The sequence below is a fragment of the Typopeltis vanoorti genome, chromosome 4 (genome assembly GCF_054136105.1).
Source record: "Typopeltis vanoorti isolate ZY-2024b chromosome 4, IOZ_Tvanoo_1.0, whole genome shotgun sequence".
NCBI classification, from domain to species: domain Eukaryota; kingdom Metazoa; phylum Arthropoda; class Arachnida; order Uropygi; family Thelyphonidae; genus Typopeltis; species Typopeltis vanoorti.
Window position 1 is genome coordinate 124,200,528 of NC_143552.1, and position 24,308 is coordinate 124,224,835.

The following is a 24,308-nucleotide window of genomic DNA, read 5'->3' on the forward strand; positions in this document are numbered from 1 at the left end:
AAAACACTGACCAGGCATGCAGTCAGGAATACATATCCATACTTGAAGTAGAAAAAGCCATCAAAGGCTTGAAATGTGGAAAGGCAGCAGGAGTAGATGATATTCGACCAGAAATGCTGAAGTATAGTGGTATAAGAGTCTTACAGTGGCTGCACTGCATAGTTCAGAAAGCTTGGACAGAGGGACGAATTCCCGATGATTGGAGTAGAGCACTCATAGTACCCATATATAAAAAGGGAAATAAAACTGAATGTGAGAATTACAGAGGTATTTCCCTACTGAGTGTTCCTGGCAAGATCTATGCAAGTATACTTGAGAAACGGTTGAGAAGAATTGTGGAAGAAAAGCTTGGTGAAGAACAAGCTGAATTCAGGCCAAATAGAGGCTGTCAGGATCAGATCTTCACTTTACGACAAATAGTCGAGAAAGCATGGGAATATAAGAAAGATCTGTATTTAAGTTTTGTCGATTTGGAAAAGGCATATGACAAGGTGCCAAGAGAGAAGCTATTCAATACGCTGCAGTTATATGGTGTCAATGGGGCATTATATCAAGCAATACTTAGTCTTTATTTGAGTTGCGAGTCAGTAGTTAGAATTGAAGGAAGTACAGGAAGATGGTTTAATGTTAAATCTGGTGTGAGACAAGGATGTACATTATCCCCTCTGTTATTCATTATCTATATGGATCACATTATGAAGGAATGTGGTATTAAACCTGATATCAAAATTGGAGATGTTAATGCCAGCTCTTTGCTTTATGCGGATGATGTTATACTTCTAAATAAATCCGCTACAAGTCTGCAAGATTCTCTGACTAAATTGAATAGCTGTTGTAATAGATATGGTATGAAGGTCAGCAATAAAAAGACAAAGACAATGAAAATAGGCAGAATCATTGAAAATGTCAACTGTGTTGTGAATGGAGAACCTGTGGAACAAGTAAAACATTTCAGCTACTTAGGCACAATTTTTACTGAAGATGGTAAACTAAATATAGAAATAGACAACAGAATCAGTAAAGCTGGTATCGTGGGAAGTCAATTGAATAAATTCATATGGAATAAGAAAGAAATTAGTCGGAACACTAAATTAGCTGTATACAAGACTGTGTTCAAACCAATTTTAACTTATGGATCTGAGAGCTGGGTCAGAAGTAAAACACTTGACCAAAGACTAGAGACCGCAGATATGAGAGTCCTGAGAAAGATTAGAGGCGTGAACAGATGGCATCAATGGCAATATCATATTAAAAATGAGGATATTAGGAAAGAACTTGACATTGTCAGCATCCAGGAATGCGTTAGCAGAGCTAATCTCAGATTCAGATGGTATGGTCACTTAAATAGAATGGGAGAGGAAAGATTAGCAAAACAAGTGTTCTCTGCCAGGTTGGCAGGAAAACGACCCAGATGAAGACCAAGATATAGGTGGATTGATACGGTACAAAGTGCCTTAGATGATAGAAATATAAGATCTGATAATGTTGGAGTCTTGACAAGTAACAGACTGATTTGGAGGAAAATCAGTCTGTTACTTGTAGATAGGAAGTTAGTAATGATGTAATTTTTTCATGTAGTACTGTCATATCCTGTACACCCCTTGAGGGTACATGGCAGGAATATGATGATGATGACAAAATATCATATAGATGCATTTCAGTGTGTTTGGGAAAATATTTCTTTCTCTACATATTAATGGACAACACATAAGGAAAGTGATATTAAACCTGATATCAAATTCAAATGGTATTCTTATAATTCTCATTCTTTGCTAATTATGTTATCCTCTTAAACAAATTTATTACAGACTTTCAAGGCTCTTTAACAAAATCTGGTAAATGACGTAACAAATTTGATAAGAAAATTAGCAATAAAAAGATAAAACTTATGAAAGAATAAGAGAGAAATCACTAGAACCCTAAACTAGCAATACACAAGACAGTGTTCAAACCAGGTTTAACACACAGCGCTGAGAGTTGTAGTTAGTTATTGAAAACCACAGATATTATGTTCTAAAATCAGAGGGATAAACACATCACTTCACTAGCAACACTCTATTAAAAATGAAAATATTAGAAAGGACATGGACATTGTTAGTGTTTAAGAATGTCTAAGCAGAGTTTATCTAAAGTGTAATGGTTACCTCAACAGAAACATTAGCCACTGAAGACCTTAAGAGTTATGACAGATGATTTACATTCAAAGTGCATAAAGTATGTGAGCTATGCAACTATGTTTCATTTGTTACATCTTTAGCTTTTTATTTTGTTGAATTTAAATATCTTGATATTTTATTTGTGTTTAACTTCTGTCCATATTTTATTGTTGCTGTTAATTATTATCCTTAGATATTTAAATTCAATTCTGATATTTTTCTATTTAGTTCCAGTTTTAACCAATAAGATGTAACTTTTCTGTTTACAATTTATTGATTCTTTTGCATTGTTTTCATTCTATACTAATATTTCCATATGAAAATTACTTGAAACATTTGTTTTAGTTTAAATAATTGCTTTCAAAGGTCATTCATATTTCCTGCAGGTAATATTATATGGTCTGCATATCCTTTAAGTAACTTCTTTTTTTTTAATTTTATTTAATTTGATTTCTGGTTTAAATATAATATTCAACCATAATTTTGTTAAATACAGTTTGACTTAGCTCCTTTCCTTTTTTCTCCATATTTGTATTGTGATATTTTCTTATATATTCATTTTTTGAAGTATATCTTTAATCATTTCAATAATTTGGTAGCAGTATATTTCTTATTCTTAAAATATCTTGTAATTGACTTTTATCAAAATGAATCAAATAAACATTGGTTTATTATAATCTTCTGATTTTTTCTTGGTTTATTATTTGCTTGTGGGATCCCACGAGGTTCTGCCCTCTCACCTTCCCTGTTTCCTCTATACATCAATGACATGCTCCACTTGACCTCCATTCCAATCTATTTTTTACACAGTTTTGCTGATGACAGTACACTACACTCCTCCTCCTCCTCCTTCCTTGACAAACCTTGCACCAAACAAACTACCACAACTCACAGAGCAATGACCTCTGGAAGCCTACACTCTGATCTCCAAACCATTCTTCAATGGGGCTTGGATAAACTTGTCAGTTTCAAGTATGCAAAACAGTTTTGCCTTATTTCCCACAAAAAAAAAAAAAAAGTTATCCTAGCCTTACCTTTGACAACATTCAAATCTCTAGGGAAGATGAGATCTAATTCCAAATGCATTATCACCATTGTTTCCTTGACATCCAAAAATTAGAATTCCTCTTTTTGACAGGTATCTAGTATCTACTGTACACATTTTCCATCGAAACACATGCAGCTACCACCCAACATGCCCTTCACAGTCAAGCTCCATATCCATAGAACAAGTTTCTCTTCCTCCTTTCCTACTGCTGCAGTATTGTGAAACAGCCTTCCCTCGCATGTGTTTCCCAAGAATACAATGCACATGCCTTCAGATCCAATGTGAACAGGTTTCTTGTTTTCCAATTTTCTTCCCATACACAGTACTAATGTACTTCAGTTGACTGACCAACCTTTTATGTGTGAGCCTAATATAAAAAAAAAAAAAATATGTAGAATAAATAACCTTCTTACTATTTCTGCTTACTTCATTGTCTTAATTTATTTATTTCATTGCTTATTCTGTTATATTCTTCATATTTTGACTATATTAGTCTTAAATGTTTATTAAACACTTTGATTTCTCATAAAATTATTTATTCGATATACCATGGTGCCTGTTTTGCTTTGAGTTTAATGTTTGTTTTAAATTTTTTTTAAATTGTTCTTTTGTCCTGTTTTGTATTCTTATGCTATCTTGTGAGAATTCCATCTTAATAAATTTAAAGCGGAATTATTGCAATTGATAAATTAATTCAGGTTTATTCATATAAAACTGAAGTAATCTTATTGAATTTTAGCTTTTCAACCATTTCCTTAAATCTCTGATTCCTGGTATTTCATTATTTTCATTTTTTACATTTTAAGTCTCCTGTCAGTATTAAAAATCCAGACATGTGGTTTACAGTTTCCTGCAGTGTTTCATAAAATTCTCTTTGATTACTGTTTTTAGTTTTCCTCTCCTTGTGGATTTTGATTTAGTTTTTTATTCTGCATTTTTGTTCTTATAATCAGTATTCCTTCAGATACATATTTGCATTTGTTTATGTTGTTTTGAAAATCTTCATGTATTATGGGGACTGCAGCATCATGTGATTTCATGGAGGGCTGTTTGTTGTTTCTCAGCTCTGCTGTAAAGTATATATTTAATTATTCATTCCTGTAACTTTTTTGTTTCTGATATGCATGTTAGTTTTTTATATTTTTGTTACTTAATTCTTCAATGAGTTCTTGTTTTTGATACAATGAGGGGTTCTCCTCTTTTCTCCAGCCTGGCTAGTTGTTTTATGCATCACCTGAAGAACAGCTGCTTACTTCCATTATTCTGCACTGTGATCTATATTCACACTTGGATGAATTTGTGATATGGCTCCATTCAGTTATTTAGCCCTTATCAGATTTTTAATCCTCTATTAATTTAATTACTTTGAGAATCTTACAGTACTTCCTTTCTTGTGACACCTCAGTAATGCACTTAGAAAAGAGTTTATTGTGCCAGAAATGTACCTTCACTAGATAATCCAGCGAAGCCAATATCTTGTGAAAGTAATCCTTATGGATTACTTTCCATGTTACATCTCTGCAAAACAATCTGAGCTTCACATAGAACATAATGAACAGTAGGTGTAGTACCTTGAAATTGCGACATCGTTGACTATCTTTTACCTCCATTACATTTAATTCATTATGGGGAAAGCATCTCAGAATGTATTGCTCAAGTCCTTAAGGAGTTCACTTTTCAAGCCTGAGCAAAAACTTTCATCTCTTCTACTCCTCTTGAAAAGATAAACTGACTGTGTGGTCAGACAGTATCTCCTTTGTTTCATCATGGTGCTTATCAAATTCCATGTTCATGCTGTTTTTATACTTTAATCAGGTGCATCCTCAGAAATAAGGATGGATGAGCATATGAATAAATCTGGACCAACCTAGCATCAGTTACAGGATAATTTGGAACAAATCGGTATTCTCTGTAGCAGTAAAGCTCTACTAAGGTTGAATAACTCTTCAATGGAAGAAATATCGGAAATCTTCCTAATCATAATTAGAATGACTGCGTGAACTTGTAAAATTTTAGGAAGTAATTATCCTTCTTAACTTTTTTAAAAAATATTATTTCCACTTTGTTATTTTAATAAATTATGTCCTAAAAATTTTACAAGTGTTCTGTAAGTCAGAAATTATTAGCCTTGTATCTCATCATCATCAAATTCCTGACATGTACCCTCAAGGGGGTGTACAGGATATAATACTACTACATGAAAAATTTACATCATTACTAACTTCCTATCTACAATTTTCCTCCAAATCAGTCTGTTACTTGTCAAGACTTCAACATTATCAGATCTTATATTTCTATCATCTAAGGCACTTTGTACCGTATCAATCCACCTATATCTTGGTCTTCCTCTGGGTCGTTTTCCTGCCAATCTGGCAGAGAACACCTGTTTTGCTAATCTTTTCTCGCCCATTCTGTTTAAGTGACCATACCACCTGAAATTAGCTCTGCTAAAGGCATTCCTGGATGATGACAATGTCAAGTTCTTTCCTAATATCCTTGTTTTTAATATGATATTGTCATGGATGCCATCTGTTCAAGCCTCTAATCTTTCTCAGGACTCGCATATCTGCGGTCTCTTGTCTTTGGTCAAGTGTTTTACTTCTGACCCAGCTCTCAGATCCATAAGTTAAAACTGGTTTGAACACTGTCTTGTATACAGCTAATTTAGTGTTCCAACTAATTTCTCTCATATTCCATATAAATTTATTCAGTTGACTTCCTACCATATCAGCTTGTTGATTCTGTTGTCTTTTTCCATATTTAATTTACCATCTTTACTAAAAATCACACCTAAGTAGCTGAAATGTTTTACATGTTCCACAGGTTCTCCGTTCACAACACAGTTGACATTTTCAACAATTTTACCTATTTTCATTGTTCTTCGTCTTTTTAATGCCATACCTTCATACCATATCTATTACAACAGTTATTCAATTTAGTCAGGGAATCTTGCAAACTTGTAGCGGATTTATTTAGAAGTATAACATTGTCCGCATAAAGCAAAGAGCTGACATCAACATCTCCAATTCTGATATCATGTTTAATACCACTTTCCTTCATATTGTGATCCATATAGATAATGAATAACGGTGGGGATAATGTACATCCTTGTCTCACACCAGATTTAACATTAAACCATCTTCCTATACTTCCTTCAATTCTAACTGCTGACTTACAACTCAAATAAAGACGAAGTATTGTTTGATATAATGCCCCATTGACACCATATAACTGTTGTGTATTGAATAGCTTCTGTCTTGGCACCTTGTCATATGCCTTTTCCAGATCGACAAAATTTAAATACAGATCTTTTAATGTTCCTATGCTTTCTCAACTATTTGTCATAAAGTGAAGATCTGATCCTGACAGCCTCTATTTGGTGTGACTCCAGCTTGTTTTTTGCCAGGCTTTTCTTCCACAATTCTTCTCAACCGTTTCTCAAGTATACTTGCATAGATCTTGCCAGGAACACATAGTAGGGAAATACCTCGTTCCCTTTATTTTTATTTCATTTTTTATATATGTGTGCTATTAGAGCTCTACTCCAATCATCGGGAATTCGTCTTCTGTGCAGGCTTTCTGAACTATGCAGTACAGCCATTGTAAGACTCTTACCACCATACTTCAGCATTTCTGGTTGAATATCATCTACTCCTGCTGCCTTTCAACATTTCAAGCATTTGATGGTTTTTTCTACTTCAAGTATGGATATGTATTGCTGACTGTATGCCTGGTCAGTGTTAGCAATTTTTTGAAGTAATTACTCCATACTTCAAGGATATCTTTTTCTCCCGTTTTCATGTCACCTTTATCATCTCTAACTCCTTTTACAGCACTCTTTCCTCCATTTCTAAGCTTCTTCAACAACCTCTAGAATATCTTACCACCTTCTTGATATTTATTTTCCACGTTCTTGCAAAGTCCTTCCATGACTTTTGTTTAGCTAGTTTTACACAGTGTTTCGTTTTCTTACATTTGTCTCTGTATTCTCTAAGAACACAAGCTGACTTATTTGCCAGGAACTTTTGATATGCTTTCTTTCTTCTTTCGTTCACTGGCTCTTTAACTTCCTGTGTCCACCATGTAGTTCTGATTTTTCTAACCTTGCAGACTACCTCACCACATGCCTCTCTGGCTGAATCGATCAGGGTTTTCTTCAAGGCTTGCCACTGAACCTCCAAGGTTTGGTTCCTGTTCTCAAACTCTTTCATTTTTTTTTTTTTTTCAATAATCTTTGTGTATTTTAGTCTACAGTTCACATCGGAGAGCTGCTAAACTTTTATTCGCTTTAAAACTTTCTTATATGTTATCCTTTACAATATGAAATTCAATTTTATCCTGCTCAAGACTAAATAGTGATCACTTCCAATTTCAAATCATCTGTACACGCTGGTGTCCTGCACCAGGTAGAAAATATCACTATCAACAATATCATAGTCAATGAGACTTTTCTTATTCCTAGCCTCTTCTCTCCATGTGAATTTGTGCACATTTTTATGTTGGAACATGGTGTTAGTAATAACCAGTCCATGTGTTGAGCAGAAATCCAACAGATATTTGCCATTATTATTAGCTTTGCTCTTTTCTCCAAATTTTCCCAAAATATTTTTGTATATCTCACAATCATTCCTACTCTGCTATTTAGATCCCCAACAAGGACCAACTTTTCCTTTTTCATTGTGTCAGTTGCTTTTTCTAAAGCGTCAAAAAATTCCTCCACTTCTACCTTAGTAGAACCTTCTGTGGGACCATAGGCACAAATAAGTCTCATTGTCCAGTTCCCCATTCTCATATTTGCCCACATTACTCTACTTGAGACTGCCTGCCATTCAAGAAGATTAGCCTCGTAATTTGTGTTGAATACTATGGCTACTCCTTCTTTTCCTTGATTGTCATTGTCTGAATATAACATTTTGTATTTATTGCTCAGAAAGATCTTACCAGTTTTGGTCTTTTTTGTTTCAGTCACCCCTATTATGTCGATCTGGTACTTATCTAATTCCTCGGCTAGCTCCATTTCTTTGCCATTCAGGCTTCTTACATTGATAGTACTGATCTTTAACTCTGGTGATGTTGAGTTGGGGTTTGTTTTCGGATTTGTTCCAGTAGCTGACTTTTCGCTGTTCGCCCTGGTTCACTAGCGAAAACAACGGGGGGCCTTGTTTAACCGGGCGACGCCCCAGCCGGCATGAAATTTTGTCATGTTCTACCATCATTTTTTTATTTTGGTTTAACCAATAAGAATACAGTTTGGTCGGCTAAATCCCAAATTGCCAGCCCATCCTCGTTCGTTCAGTATAAAAGTAGATACCCAACAGGGTGCACCACGAGAAGGTGAGGATTGGACATTAGGTCAGAAGCCCTAGTCGGTTCTCCGCATTCCTTTAAGGCTATGTGGAGGTCTCCTCTCAGTTATACAGCTTTGACCCTTAAGCACTCTGGAAGGAAATGAAGATTATTCTTCATTAAGGAATTGAAATAGAAACATTGATTTGCTTATCTGCTGAAATTTCTGATTCAAATATACCTTTTAATTTAATTGGATAACTTAAAACTGAAATGTCATTTGGAATTAGAGATTTAATTCTCTTAAACAAACTATAAGAAATGAGTGAGATATGTCCACCTGTGTCAAGCAACATTTCACAAGGCACATCTTTAATAAATCCTTGTAGAACTGTCAAAGGATTATCTCCATTAGCATAAGAAGCTAATGATACTTCAAACTCTCTTTTAGGGTTGGAGCTGTCTTTAGCTTTTCCCTTGTCTAAATGAGTAGTTTGACATTTCTGTCCTTGCCACTATGATATTGGAATAATAATTATTCCCAGATTTTTCTTTATTCTCTGATTTCTTATGTTGAAAACAAGATTTATCCCTAACATAACAGTCTTTAGCAAAATGACCAGGGTTATTGCATCTAAAGCATTTTGGAACATATCTCCTATGAGATGTTTTATTCCTGTCAGTACGATTAGACTTACAAAAGAAAGATTGATTATCTGTATGATTCTTGGATATTGTTAAATCAGATATCTTAAACAGAAGTTCCTGTCCTTTTACTATTGGTCTCTGTTTTCTTTCTATTTCTTCACTAAGAAATGTTTTTAGTTCCTCTAATTTTCCCAAATCATGTAATTGTACCTTGGACTCAGATTCTGAAATATCTTCAGTGAAATTCACAGAAGTTTCCTTAGACTGTTTCTTTTTCTTAGCACCTTTTAATTTATGAAACTTTCCTTCTCTCACTTTATCTGTAGCCACAATGTCAGGAGAATGAGTTTCATTATACTGAAAAGAGTTTACCTGTTTATTATTTGCAGAATGAAATATATCTCTAAGTCTCTCTTCCTTTTCCCTAACAAGTTCAAAACACTGGTCAAGATTTTTAACCTTTTTTTTGTATGCTGTTTCTTTCAAATTATCTTTAAGGCCATGCCTAAATTGATTAAACAGCAACCATTCTAAAGAGGATTTCTCTTCAGATGAAACATTAAATTTATGAGCAATGCTCCAAAGTCTATGATAATATTCTGAAACAGACTCATTACTACCTTGAATGCACTGATGAATTTTCCAAATGTTAGGCCCTAATCTCTTACACTTGAAAATTCTGATGTTAGCAAACTTTTAAATGTTGCATAACTATCTATCAGTATCTCTCAGTATAGGAGATGTTTTTAAGAATGTTTTGGCTTTGCCCAACAATTTATTATGAAGTATAATCAACAAATGAAAATCTGACCATTTTCCTAAATCTCGAATTTTTTCTGCATTAAAAAATGTTTCTGTGCTTTCACTACTATCTCCTGAGAATGAAGGTATTACTAAAGTTGGATTAATTAACCTAAAAAATTCCTCATCTTTTAACTAAAGAAACTTCACAACTAGAATTACTGTCTCCTGTAGCCATTTTACTTGAGTCAAGATTTACTTTCTGGATTCTAGAATAAAGTTAAGTCATAACCAATCCTGTCAGTCGACTGTGCCATTGTTACTAGAGGTGATTTTTATATTTATTTGATTTATTTTAATCTCTTTATATAGAGATGATCTCTGTTCAACAATTATTTTTTTTAACTCTCAGTGCTTTTATTATATTTATTTATTGCACCAGGGTTCACTCCAATTGGTGCAATGACCTCTTTTTTACTGTTGCTTTCAGAATCCAAAAAATCACTGACTCAAGACCAAAATAAACACATTTAGTAAAACAAAAACAATATATATACACTTCAAACCACTTTACATAACTATAACTAACTACAGAATTAATTGGATCCAAGGCCTTTTAAAAATAAACTTACACTTAAGACTAAACTAAACTCTTTGTTTACACAATGACAAAATGTTCATAGCCAGTTTCTTTTTCTCTGTTAAGGCCTTTTTCTGAAGATATATGAATAAAATGAAGATTATTCTTCATTTTCATAGGATCCTTTCTCATCACTCATGTAGCACACATTAATTATTCCTGACTCAATTCTGTCTTCTTTTCAGTAGAAATAATAGTTAGATCTGGCATCCTTAATACAGATGAAACTTCCCAATTAGCGTTTCCACGAACATTCCTTTAGAAATGTTCATAAATAGCAATTTCTTCTTTTATTCACTAATGCTTATTGACAGTCTTAACTCTTCCACTTTAAAAAATTCACAGTTCTACGATTCCCTTTTCGGAATCTATTACTAATCTTTCAATTAGCGTTTCCTCGAATATTCCATTTAAACATCTATAGGCAATATTTTCTTTTATTTATCAATACTTATTCCACTTTGAAACTTCATAGTTCCACGATTCCTTTTTCGGAATATACTATTGATTTTCCTCCGACTCTCACATAAAATACTCAAATTCCTCCGAATCTAAATATCTGCTAGCGGCTAAATTAGAACATATAGGCCTATGTTCTAATTTTCTCTCTGAAAGCTATCTTGTTTACTCTCCGTTTCTCTGATACTGAATGCTCTCCTTGTCAGCTGTCAATCACACATCAAACTTCTCGGCGAGCATGCACACTCCATGAAAGTGGTAAGTGAGAAACTAGGTATAATGGCTGACATGTTGTCTCCGTTAGCGACAAGAGAATGTCTTCATAAAACACAACTTTTGATCATTTTAAACTACAATAAAATTCCTGTACGTAATACAAATATCAAATCCAGTAAGTACATCAATTTTTTAACTTATTTACATTTCATTTTGACAAAACAATTTTAATAACGGGCACATCACAAGTGCCGACAATGCATGTTATGAAACTAAAACTAATAAATGTACTAACATAAACCATTTGTAAAAATATTCAGAATTTTAAATTATGATTATTTTTACATACAACATCATCTGCATAAAGCAAAGAGCTGAGATTAACATCTGCAATTTTCACATTGGGTTTAATGCTATGTGCTTTCGTAATGCAATCCATATGCACTGAGTTACCTTTGCATTAGGAACACCCACCTAATAACACAAAATGGGCCACCTCTCTGTGTAATCACAGCTCGAAGACCTTAGAACAGATTCCACAAGTTGGCTAACATCCTCCATGCATAACTTGACCAGTGTCTGCAACTCTATCAGTTCACACTCATTCCATGGGGAGAATCAGCAGTTCTCACACCCCGTTCTATCATATCCCACACATTTTCAATTGGGTTACAGTCAGGGGAGTTTGGGGGTAGGCAAAGCAATGTGGTGAATTCGTTGTCATGCTCCTACAACCACTCAGTAGTTGTACAAGCCTGATGACAAGGTGTGTTGTCCTGTTGAAAGATGGCACTGTGGTTGGATAGACCTCTTGCAGATATGGGTGGAGAAGATCAGCTAACAGGTCCCTGTAGCGTTCACCGTTAAGTGTTTGTGGGATGATAACCAACAGACCTCGGGCGTGCCATGAAAAAAGAGCTCCCCAAACCATAACACCACCACCTCCACTGGCTTGTTGAACCCCAACTTTTCAACGAGGGGATAGGGTTTCATGCTGTTTATGCCAAATGCGAACATGGCCATCAGCATTTTGCAGCAGGAAACAGGGTTCATCAAAGGGGTCCATTGCCCTTTTGATGAGCCCCGTTTCTTGGCCCACGCGAGGTGTTGTGCCGTCATCATGGATATCCTTGTTGGTCTTCGGTTGTGGAACCCCAGGCAAAGCACAGTATGGTGCATGTGGAAATGGGTTGAAATGCCAGTGAGCTGTGTGACTGTTGAATGTCGTTGCTGAGATATTAGTTGTGACACCCGATGCTCACCTCTAGGATCAACTGCACACGCATGGCTGACCAATGTTAGCCCTTCTGCAGATGTCTATTCATGGTTAATCCTGTCCTGGTGCACTCTTGGAAATGGGAGCAACCAACAAGTGCAGCTGTTTCTAAAATAAAGGCAGCTGCCCTCCTGGCCCCAACTATCTGTCTACGATCAAATTGACTTATGTCACCACATTTTTGCATTACTGGAAAATGTTTACTAATTACTTACAGAGGATAGGTGTATCCATTTATAGTAGCTGCAGATGGCATTGATATTTTGTGGTACTTTGTTATCATGCTGAATATGTAAATTGGGTATGGGGGGGTCCTAATGCAAAGTTAACTCAGTGTAGATAGAAGATTGGAATTAGTATGCATCTGATTTACATCAAACCATCTTCGTGTATTTCCTTCAGTTGTAATGGATGACTTACAACTTAAATATAGACTATGTGTTGCTGTGTATAATGTTCATTTTATCCCATATAATTGTAGTGTTTTGAAAAGGTTTCCCTCTGGGTAGCTTGATGCCTTTTCCAGATCTACAAAACTTAACTACAGATCGTTGCTGTATTCCCATGATTTCTCAGCTATTTGTCATAAAGTAAAAATCTGATCTTCACAACTTCTATTTGGTCTGAATCCAGCTGGTTCTTCTACCAGTTTATCTTCCACAATTTTTCTCAATCTCCTTTCAAATATAATTATGTAAATCTTACCTGGAATACAAAGTAGAGAAAAATCCTCTGTATTTCTTATATTCAGCTTTATTCTCTTTTTTTATAGATGGGAACCATAAAATCTCTACTCCAATCATCCAGAATTTGACTCTCTGACCATGAATTATGCAATGTAGCTATTGTATAACTTTTATGCCTCCATGTACAAGCTTTTCTGGTCCAGTTGCCATTCCACTTTTCAAAGTTTTGACTGTTTTTTCTACTTCAGTATTGATGCATATGTATATTCCTGTTTGCATTCCTTGAATATTTTATACTACTGTTCTGTCACTGCTCGTTTCATTTAATGGTCTTTCAAAGTAATTACTCCAAGATCTAGGATATCCTTATATTCAGTTTTCATGTCACCTTTATTATCTTTGATTCCTTTTACAATATGCTTTCCTCCATTTCTAATCTTTTTAATAGCATCTAGAACATTTCCCTCCTTCCTGACATTTATCTTCTGTATTCTTAACAGTGTCATCCCATGACTTTTGTTTAGCTACTTTTACACATAGCTCAGCTCTCTTACATTTTACTCTGTATTCTTTTAGGGTATCTGATCTTCACAACCAAGAACTTCTGGTATGCTTTCTTCTTTTCCATAACTGCTTATATAACTTTTTGTGTCCAGCATGGTGTTCCTATTTTTTATATCCTTGCAGACAGCTTCACCACTGAGGCTCCAATTCCAATGTTTGGTTCTTGTTTTTCAACTGTTTCATTTTTTTCTTTTTGTATAGTTGAGTCTGCAGTTCACCAGAAATACATATCATGGTTCTGTAATGAATTTGATATGAAAATCAGCAATACAAATAGGCAAAAACATTGAAAACATTAGGTGCATCCTGAATGGAGAACCTATATATAGAACAAGTTAAACATTTTGGCTATTTATGCACAATTTTTATTGAAGATGGCAAATTGAACGTTGAAATGGACAACAGAATAAGCAAAGATGGTATGGTGCGAGTCAAATGAATAAATGTATTATGGAGTAAGAGAGAAATTAGTCAAAACATTAAACTAGCTGTATAAAAGGCAGTCTTCAAACTAATTTTAACATGTGGATCTGAAAGCTGGGTTAGAAACAAAACACTTAATCAAAGACTAGAGACCAGATATGACAGTGAACAGAAGGTATCAATGGCAGTAGTTATAAATTATTTGTGATCTGCAAAGTTGGAAAAGAAAATCCGATTGCAGTTGTGATTATTCAGTTATCCAAAGAAGGTAATGTCACTATTAGGAAATTGGACTTGAGCAAATCAACCTTTAACACTTTGGACTGTCTCAGGTATGTTGATATGCAATGCACAAGACACAGCCCAGTGTGAATGTCGTGGGGGGGGGGTCATAATGGTTGGTGGCATTAATTAAGAGTGATAGAGACAGCGAATGAATTTGATAGAACACAGAAATATTTCAGCCAAAGATGATCAAGAAGTGTAAACTCTAAGTTAGAAACTCACCAAAATGGTATACCAAAGCAAACATATGTGCAAACACTATTGAGATAAAAAGAGTGAGTCTGTTTGTAATTGAGAAAAATAAAAGTTTCTTGAAGAAGCTGAAATTTGAACTTGTGTTAAGAAAAGTAAACAATATGCATTTCAGTTGGAAATGCATATTGTTGAGTTTGGAACTAACACTGTTTATTTACACATTGAACCTGGAAGACTGGGAGGTTTGCCTTTATCAGCTTGCAGTATGTTTCTCTTTTTTTGACTTCTCATGGTTTTGGTTTGGGTTGAAATTGGGATAAATGTGGAGTATACAGTAATTCTTTACTGAGCCATATACATGGAAAATTTACCCATCTCATCTGTAAAGCATGGCCTCAGCAGTGCTATCCAATATGCCTGACAGAACAATGGCAACAAGATTATTTGCTAGTTTGCCTAGAAACCTCCTAAAGCATTACCATTAGGTTTGGGTCTCTTCATCATATATTATATATGAAAACATGATGAAAGAGATGGGGGAGGGAAGGAAATCTGGAATCCACAGATGGTTTTTGGCCACTTCAATCTTCCAGTAAGCAGAGTAGTGGTATTATACAAATTGATGAAGCTCAGTACCACCTAGTGATGCCTAATATCACAGAACTTTGCCATTGGGGTGGAGTGGGAGATCATTATCTCAACTACTGCTTGCATTAGCTTGTTGCTGGATAGTTTTCAATAGGTTTGGGAATATATCTAGGGCCATTAAGAGTCCCACTATTGTGAAGGTATAAGCAAGGATTTAGTTGTTGCAGAACTGGATTACACCAACATTTATGCAAAGATAGAATAGTTTGTCCTATCTCTTTACCCTGTGCAGGACTGGTATCTGTATTCTCTTGCTGGTTTGCCATTTTTCTGGATGAAAGATCAAATTTCCAGGAAGGAAAAATCCTGTCATCACTGCATGAGACTAGGTAGCTCACTTTTAGTTGAAAGCTCTTATAAAGACTTATAAGGTAAATAGGATGGGGAAGTATAATTGAGAAGTTAAGAGAATCTCACCAGGTATCATATTTGTCCAAGGAGCGATGGTTGGGGGGGGGGGGTTAAGACAAGAGGCCATCTCTGGAACTTCCATTAGCAAGTGACTTATAATAATATTCTTCATTATAGTGATACTGTTGCAAGAGTTGACTGTATTTTTAAATAAGAATGATACTAACATACAATCAACTACTAATCTTGATCTTTTGTTCTTCATTAGACCTTAGTTTTCATTCCTATATTCTAACTGATAATGTAGATGCATTTTAATAGTAGTATTCTTACTGGTAATGTCGGCATGTTTCTTGAAAACTGCAGAAATGTAAAGACCTGTGTAGCTCAGTGAAAGTGGTGCTTGCATCATCTGCACTAGGCTGCCTGAAGATAGACTTAAGTTCAAGTCTAGTCGCCAACCGGAGGATCTTTTTCTAAGCCTTTCTTCGACCAGTTCTTGAGTTAGTTGATCTCTGGCATAGGCAAGCAGGTTTTTCTCACCAAACTCAAAATCGACTATAGAACCCACATTATTTCGGACAGTAACACATCCTGTTATGGTTAGGTACCAAGAGATGGCAGAACTTGTTTGCCATCTCTTCAGTGGCAATCGATTGCCACTTATAATTAGTGATGGTCATAGACTAGCTACCTCTGATTGGTAGTCTTCAAAAGCTAGATTAGGGTTAAAAGGCCTCACTTACTCCCTATAATGGAATAAAAGGCACTAGTTGATTATTTATTTAACTTGGATATCCACCAATAATGGAAATGACTTCTGATATCATCATGTAGAAATACATTGTCTTATTAATCAGTTGGACATTCTTATTTTTTATAATTATATAAACATGGTATGAAAAAAGAATTTTTAGCACTCATTACATAATGTATTACTGTACTACTTTTGTAATTTTAACAGGCACTTGAAGAAGAAATGCTGTTGAAAAATTCACATCAGCAACAAAGCAGTGTTGCACCTAACAGTAATTATCAAGAAAAGTATGAAAAGCTCCTAGGAAGGGAAGCAGGAAAGGAAGCAGCAAAATTAACAATTCCTAATAAGCAGTTTGGCTTTGGTAAGGAATTCTTATTTTTCAGATTTTGATAGACATTGTAATCTATTAATTGAAGTACATATACATATGATGTGTTACTAATAAAACAAGTTTTGTTTTTATACAAATTTCATATTAGGAAGGTGGTAAGATATTCCAGAGGCTGAAAAAGCTTAGAAATGAAGGACAGAGTACTGTAAAAGGAATAGAGATGATAAAAGGTGACACGAAAACTGAAGATAAAGATATTCTAGATGTTTGGATTAATTACATGGAAAGACTACTAAATGAAACAAGTAATGTCAGCAAAAACCTTAAATGTGGAAAGGCAGCTGGAGTAGATGAACTTAGACAAGAAATGCATAAATATGGAGGTATAAAAGTTTTACAATGACTGCATTGCATAATTCAGAAGACCTGGTCAGAAGGTCAAATTCCAGAGTATTGGAGCAAAGCTCTCATAGCACCCATTTTTAAAAAGGGAAATAAAACAGAATGTGAGAATTATAGAGGTATTTCCCTACTGAGTGTTCCTGGTAAGTATACTTGAGAAATGGCTAAGAAAAATTGTGAAAGGGAAGCTTGGTGAAGAACAAGCTGGATTCTGGCCAAATAGGGGTTGTCAGGATTAGATTTTCACTTTAAGACAAATAGTTGAGAAATCATGGAAATATGAAAAGGATCTATACTTTAGTTTTGTAGATCTGGAAAAGGCATACGACAAGATGCATAGAGAAAAGCTTTTCAAAACACTACAATTGTATGATGAATGGAACATTATACAGAGCAATACATAGTCTATATTTAAGTTGTCAGTCAGCAGTTAGAATTGAAGGAGGTACAGGAAGATGGTTTGAAGTAAAATCAGGTGTGCGTGCAACAAGGACAAGGGTGCACTTTATATCCACTATTATTCATAATCTTTATGGATCACGTTATGATGGAAAGTGGTATTAAAACTGATATTTAAATTGCTGATGTTAATGTTATATCTTTACTTTATGCTTAGATTACTGGAGTGAACAAATGGCATCAATGGCAGTATCACATCAAAAATGAGGATATTAGGAAAACTCGCCATTGTTAGAATTCAGGAATGTGTTGTAGAGTTAATATCAGCATTATGATGGTGTTATACTTCTGAATAAATCCAGCACAAGTCTGTGAGATTCCCTGACTAAATTGAATAACTGTTATAATAATAGATTTGGTATGAAAATCAGCAATAAAAAGACAAAGACAATGAAAATAGGTAGAAACATTGAAAACATTGACTGTATCCTGAATGGTGAATATATAGAACAAGTAAAAAATTTCAGCTATTTGGGCACAATATTTAGTGAAGACAGTAAATTAAATATCGAAATAGACAACAGAATTAGTAAAGCTGGTATGGTAGGAAGTCAGCTGAATAAATTTATATGGAAAAAGAAAGAAATGAATCAAAATACTAAATTAGCTGTATACAAGACAGTGTTCAAACCAATTTTCACTTATGGATCCAATGAAACACTTGATCAAAGACTAGAGACCTCAGATATGAGTTCTGAGAAAGATCAGTGGAGTGGAGTGAACAGATGGCATCAATGGCAGTATCACATTGAAAATGAGGATATTAGGAAAACTTTCCATTGTTAGAATTCAGGAATGTGTTAGCAGAGCTAATCTCAGATGGTCATCATCATCAAATTCCTGCCATGTACCCTCAAGGGATGTACAGGATGTGATAGTACTACATGAAAAAATTACATCATTACTAACTTCCTATCTACAATTTTCCTCCAAATCAGTCTGTTACTTGTCAAGACTCCACCATTATCAGATCTTATATTTTCTATCATCTAAGGCACTTTGTACCGTATCAATCCACCTATATCTTGGTCTTCCTCTGGTTGTTATCCTGCCAACCTGGCAGAGAACACTTGTTTCGCTAATCTTTCCTCTCCCATTCTATTTAAGTGACCATACCACCTGAGATTAGCTCTGCTAACACATTCCTGGATGCTGACAATGTCAAGTTCTTTCCTAATATCCTCGTTTTTAATATGATATTGCCATTGATGCCATCTGTTCAAGTCTCCAATCTTTCTCACGACTCTCATATCTGTGGTCTCTAGTCTTTGGTCAAGTGTTTTACTTCTGACACAGCTCTCAGATCCATAAGTTAAAACTGGTTTGAACACTGTCTTGTATACAGCTAATTTAGTGTTCCGACTAATTTCTCTCTTATTCCATAAGAATTTATTCAATTGACTTCCTACCATACCAGCTTTGTTGATTCTGTTGTCTATTTCCATATTTAATTTACCATCTTCACTAAAAATCATGCCTAAGTGGCTGAAATGTTTTACTCGTTCCACAGGTTCTCCATTCACAACACAGTTGACATTTTCAGTGATTCTACCTATTTTCATTGTCTTTGTCTTTTTATTGCTGGCCTTCATACCATATCTATTACAACAGCTATTCAATTTAGTCAGGGAATCTTGCAGACTTGGAGCAGATTTATTTAGAAGTATAACATCATCTGCATAAAGCAAAGAGCTGACATTAACATCTCCAATTTCGATATCATATTTAATACCACTTTACTTCATAATGTGATCCATATAGATAATGAATAACAGAGAGGATAATGTATATCCTTGTCTCACACCAGATTTAACATTAAACCATCTTCCTATACCTCCTTCAATCCTAACTGCTGACTTACAACTCAAATAAAGACTAAGTATTGCTTGATATGATGCCCCATTGACACCATATAACTGTAGCGTATTGAATAGCTTCTCTCTAGGCACCTTGTCATATGCCTTTTCCAAATCGACAAAACTTAAATACAGATCTTTGTTATATTCCCATGCTTTCTCGTCTATTTGTCGTAAAGTGAAGATGTGATCCTGACAGCCTCTATTTGGCCTGAATCCAGCTTTTCTTCCACAATTCTTCTCAATCGTTTCTCAATTATACTTGCATTGATCTTGCCAGGAACACTTAGTAGGGAAATACCTCTGTAATTCTCACATTCAGTTTTATTTTCCGTTCTATATATAGGTACTATTAGAGCTGTACTCCAATCATCCGGAATTTGTCCCTCTCTCCAGGCTTTCGGAACATATGCAGTGCAGCCACTGTAAGACTTTTATACCACCATACGTCAGCATTTCTGGTCGAATATCATCTACTCCTGCTGCCTTTCCACATTTTAAGCCTTTGATGGCTTTTTCTACTTCAAGTATGGATATATATTCCTGACTGCATGCCTGGTCAGTGTTTTTTACCGCTGTGTTGTAATCACTGCTTGTTTCATTTAGCAGTTTTTCAAAGTAATTACTCCATACTTCAAGGATATCTTTTTCTTCCGTTTTCATGTCACCTTTATCATCTCTTACTCCTTTTACAGCACTCCTTCTTCCATTCCTAAGCTTCTTCAACAACCTCCAGAATATTTTGCCACATTCTTGATATTTATTTTCTATATTCTTGCCAAAGTCCTCCTATGACTTTTGTTTAGCTAGTTTTACACAGTGTTTAGCATTCTTGCATTTGTCTCTGTATTCTCTAAGAGCACAAGCTGACTTATTTGCCAAGAACTTTTGATATGCTTTGTTCTTTTCCTTCACTGCCTCTTTAACTTCCTGTGTCCACCATGAAGTTCTAATTTTTCTATCCTTGCAGACAACTTCACCACATGTGTCTCTAGCTGAATCAATCAGGGCTTTCCTCAAGGCTTGCCACTTAATCTCCAAGGTTTGATTCCTGTTCTCAAACTCTTTCATTTTTCTTCAATAAATTTCAGTTCACATCTGAGAGCTGCTCAACTTTTATTCGCTTTAAAACTTTCTTACATGTTATTCTTTTCAATATGAAATACAATTTTATCTTGCTCAAGACTAAATAGTGATCACTTCCAATTTCAAATCCTCTGTACACTCTTGTGTCCTGCACCAGGGAGAAAACATCACTATCAACAATAACATAGTCAATGACTTTTCTTATTCCTTGCCTCTTCTCTCCATGTGAATTTGTGCACATTTTTATGTTGGAACATAGTGTTAATAATAACCAGTCCATGTCCTGAGCAGAAATCCAACAGATATTTGCCATTATTATTAGCTTTGCTCTTTTCTCCAAATTTTCCCAAAATATTTTTGTATGTCTCAAAATCATTTCCTACCCTGCTATTTAGATCCCCAACAAGGACCAACTTTTCCTTTTTCATTGTGTCAGTTGCTTTTTCTAAAGCGTCAAAAAATTCCTCCACTTCTACCTTAGTAGAACCTTCTGTGGGACCATAGGCACAAATAAGTCTCTTTGACCATTACCCATCTCACAACCATAGAGTGCACCTGTGAGTATATGTTTCCAGCAATTTCAGCTTTAAGGGAAGGCTCACTGATTTATTTTTCCATATCTTGTCCATTGTCTGTAGGTTTGCTTTTGTTTATCTAAGATCTTATCTCTTTTTTTACGTTCCGAATCATGTGTCATGTTGCACACTAGGTACATAAAATTTCTGCCCTCTTCTCTATTTGCTTCTTTTTTTTTTTTTCTGCTCTGCTCTCTGAATATCATTGTTTTAGTTTTTTTATTTATTTTGCCTTGAATTGAAATTCACATAATTTGTCACAGCAGCTTCTGTATTGTCATTATCATCATCATCAAATTCCTGACATGTACCCTCAAGGGGTGTACAGGATATGATAGTACTACATGAAAAATTTACATCATTACTAACTTCCTATCTACAATTTTCCTCCAAATCTTCTAAGGCACTTTTTTTACCATATCAGTCTACTTATATTTTGGTCTTCCTCTGGGTCTTTTTCCTGCCAACCTGGCAGAGAACACTTGTTTTGCTTATCTTTCCTCTCCCATTCTGTTAAAGTGACCATACCACCCTGTGGTTAACTCTGCTAACAGTGTCAAGTTCTTTCCTAATATCCTCATTTTTAATATAATATTGCCATTGATGCCATTTGTTCATGTCACTAATCTTTCTCACAACTCTCATATCTGTAGTCTCTAGTCTTTGGTCAAAGTGTTTTACTTCTAACCCAGCTCTCAGATCGATAAGTTAAAAGTAGTTTGAACACTGTCTTGTATATAGCTAATTTAGTGTTTTGACTAATTTCTCTCTTATTTCATATAAATTTATTCAGTTGACTTCCTACATACCAGCTTTGTTAATTTTGTTGTTTATTTCCATATTTAATTTACTGTCTTCACTGAAAATCGTGCCTAAATAGCTAAAATGTTTCACTTGTTCTATAGAACAAGTAAAACATTATAGGTTCCTCATTCACAATGCAGTTGTTATTTTCAGTGCTTCTGCCTATTTTCATTGTCTTTGTCTTGTTATTGCTGACCTTCATTTCTATTACAACAGTTATTCAACTTAAGTCAGAGAATCTTGCAGACTTGTAGCAGATTTATTTAGAAGTATAACATCATCTGCCTAAAGCAATGAGCTGACATTAACATCTCCAATTTTGATATCATGTTTAATACCGCTTTCCTACATAATGTGATCCATATAGATAATGAATAACAGCGGAGGATAATGTACATCCTTGTCTGATACCAGATTTAACATTAAACCATCTTCCTGTACTTCCTTCAATTCTAACTGCTGACTTACTACTCAGATAAAGACTAAGTATTGCTTGATATAATGCCCCGAGCATATTGAATAGCTTCTCTCTTGGCACTTTGTCATATGCCTTTTCCAGATCTACAAAACTTAAATAAGATCTTTGTTATATTTCCATGATTTCTCAACTATTTGTCGTAAAGTGAAAATCTGATCCTGACAGCTGTATTTGGCCTGAATCCAGCTTGTTCTTCACTAAGCTTCTCTTCCACAATGCTCCTCAGCTGTTTCTCACGTATGCTTGCATAAATCTTACCAGGAACACTTAGTATAGAAATACTTCTGTAATTCTCACATTCAGTTATTTTTCTTTTTATATATGGGTACTATAAGAGCTCTACTCCAATCATCAGGAATTTGTCCCTCTCTCCAGGCCTTCTGAACTATGCAGTGCAGCCACTGTAAGACTTTTATACCTCCATGCTTGAGCAGCTGGAGCTTGATGCTTTTGATGACTTTTTCTGCTTCAAGTATGGATATATATTCCTGATTGCGTGCCTGGTTTTTTACCACTGTGCTGACAGTGATTGTTTCATTTAGCAATTTTATGAAGTAATTATTCCATACTTCAAGGATATGTTTTTCCTCCCGTTTTCATGTTACATTTATCATCTCTAATTCCTTTTACAGAGCTCTTTCCTATATTTCTGAGCTTCTTCAACAACCTTCAGAATATCCTGCCACCTGCTTGATATTTATTTTCTATGTTCTTATCAAGGTCTTCCCATGACTTTTTGTTTAGCTAATTTTATACAGTGTTTAGCTTTGTTACATTTGTCTCTGTATTCTCTAAGAGCACAAGCTGACTTATTTGCCAAGAACTTTTTATATACATTCTTGCCTCTTTAGCTTCCTGTGTCCACAATGGAGTTCTAATTTTTCTATCCTTGCAGACAACCTCATTACATGCCTCTGGCTAAATCAATTGTTTTCTTCAGGACTTGCCACTGAATCGCATTTTTTCTTGATTAATGTTTGTGTATTTTAGTCTGCAGTTCACAGCTGAGAGCTGCTCAACTTTTATTTGCTTTAAAACTTTCTTACATGTTCTTCTTTTCATTATGAAATTCAATTTTATCCTGCTGAAGACTAAATGGTGATCACTTCTAATTTCAAATCCTCTGTACACTCCTGCACCAGGGAAAACATCACTATCAGCAATAACATAATTAATGAGACTTTCTTATTCCTTGCCTCTTCTCTCTATGTGAATTTGTGCATATTTTTATGTTAGAATATTGTGTTTGTAATAACCAGTCCATGTCCTGAGCAGAAATCCAACAGATATTTGCCATTATTATTAGCTTTGCTCTTTTCTCCAAATTTTCCCAAAATATTTTTGTATATCTCACAATCATTCCTACTCTGCTATTTAGATCCCCAACAAGGACCAACTTTTCCTTTTTCATTGTGTCAGTTGCTTTCTCTAAAGCCTCAAAAAACTTCTCCACTTCTACCTTAGTAGAGCCTTCTGTGGGACCATAGGCACAAATAAGTCTCATTGTCCAGTTCCCTATTATCATATTTGCCCACATTACCCTACTTGAGACTGACTGCTATTCAAGAAGATTAGCCTCGTATTTTGTGTTGAATACTATGGCTACTCCTTCTTTTTCTTGATTGTCATTGCCTAAATATAACATTTTATATTTATTGCTCAGAAAGATCTCACCAGTTTTTGTCTTTTTTTGTTTCAGTAACCCCTATTATGTCGTTCTGGTACTTAATCAATTCCTCAACTAGCTCCATTTCCTTGCCATTCAGGCTTATGTTGATAGTACCGATCTTGAACTCTGGTGATGTTAAGTTTGAGGTGTGTTTTAGGATTTGTTCCAGTAGACTTTTTGCTGTTTGTCCTGGTTCCCTGCCGAAAAACAACGGGGGAACCTTGTTTAACCATTGAACGTCCCATCTGGCATGAAATTCTCTCATG

The 24,308-nt window shown here is 35.0% G+C and overlaps 1 protein-coding gene across 2 annotated transcripts in view; it reads left to right on the top strand.

The window, feature by feature from the left end:
* LOC150107652 (sperm-associated antigen 7 homolog) overlaps positions 1–24,308 on the top strand; it is a 129,621-nt gene that overhangs the window by 76,754 nt on the left and 28,559 nt on the right. Inside the window, exon 7 of one of the 2 annotated variants that reach the window (XR_016548254.1) lies at positions 16,587–16,706. Coding sequence is in view for 1 of the 2 variants with exons in the window: in XM_090391985.1 (XP_090248111.1) it covers positions 16,587–16,743 (157 nt within the window). In the remaining variant the exon portion in view is untranslated. Of the gene's footprint in view, positions 1–16,586; positions 16,744–24,308 lie in introns of those variants that run through there. The other variant, XM_090391985.1, reaches the window with a different exon arrangement.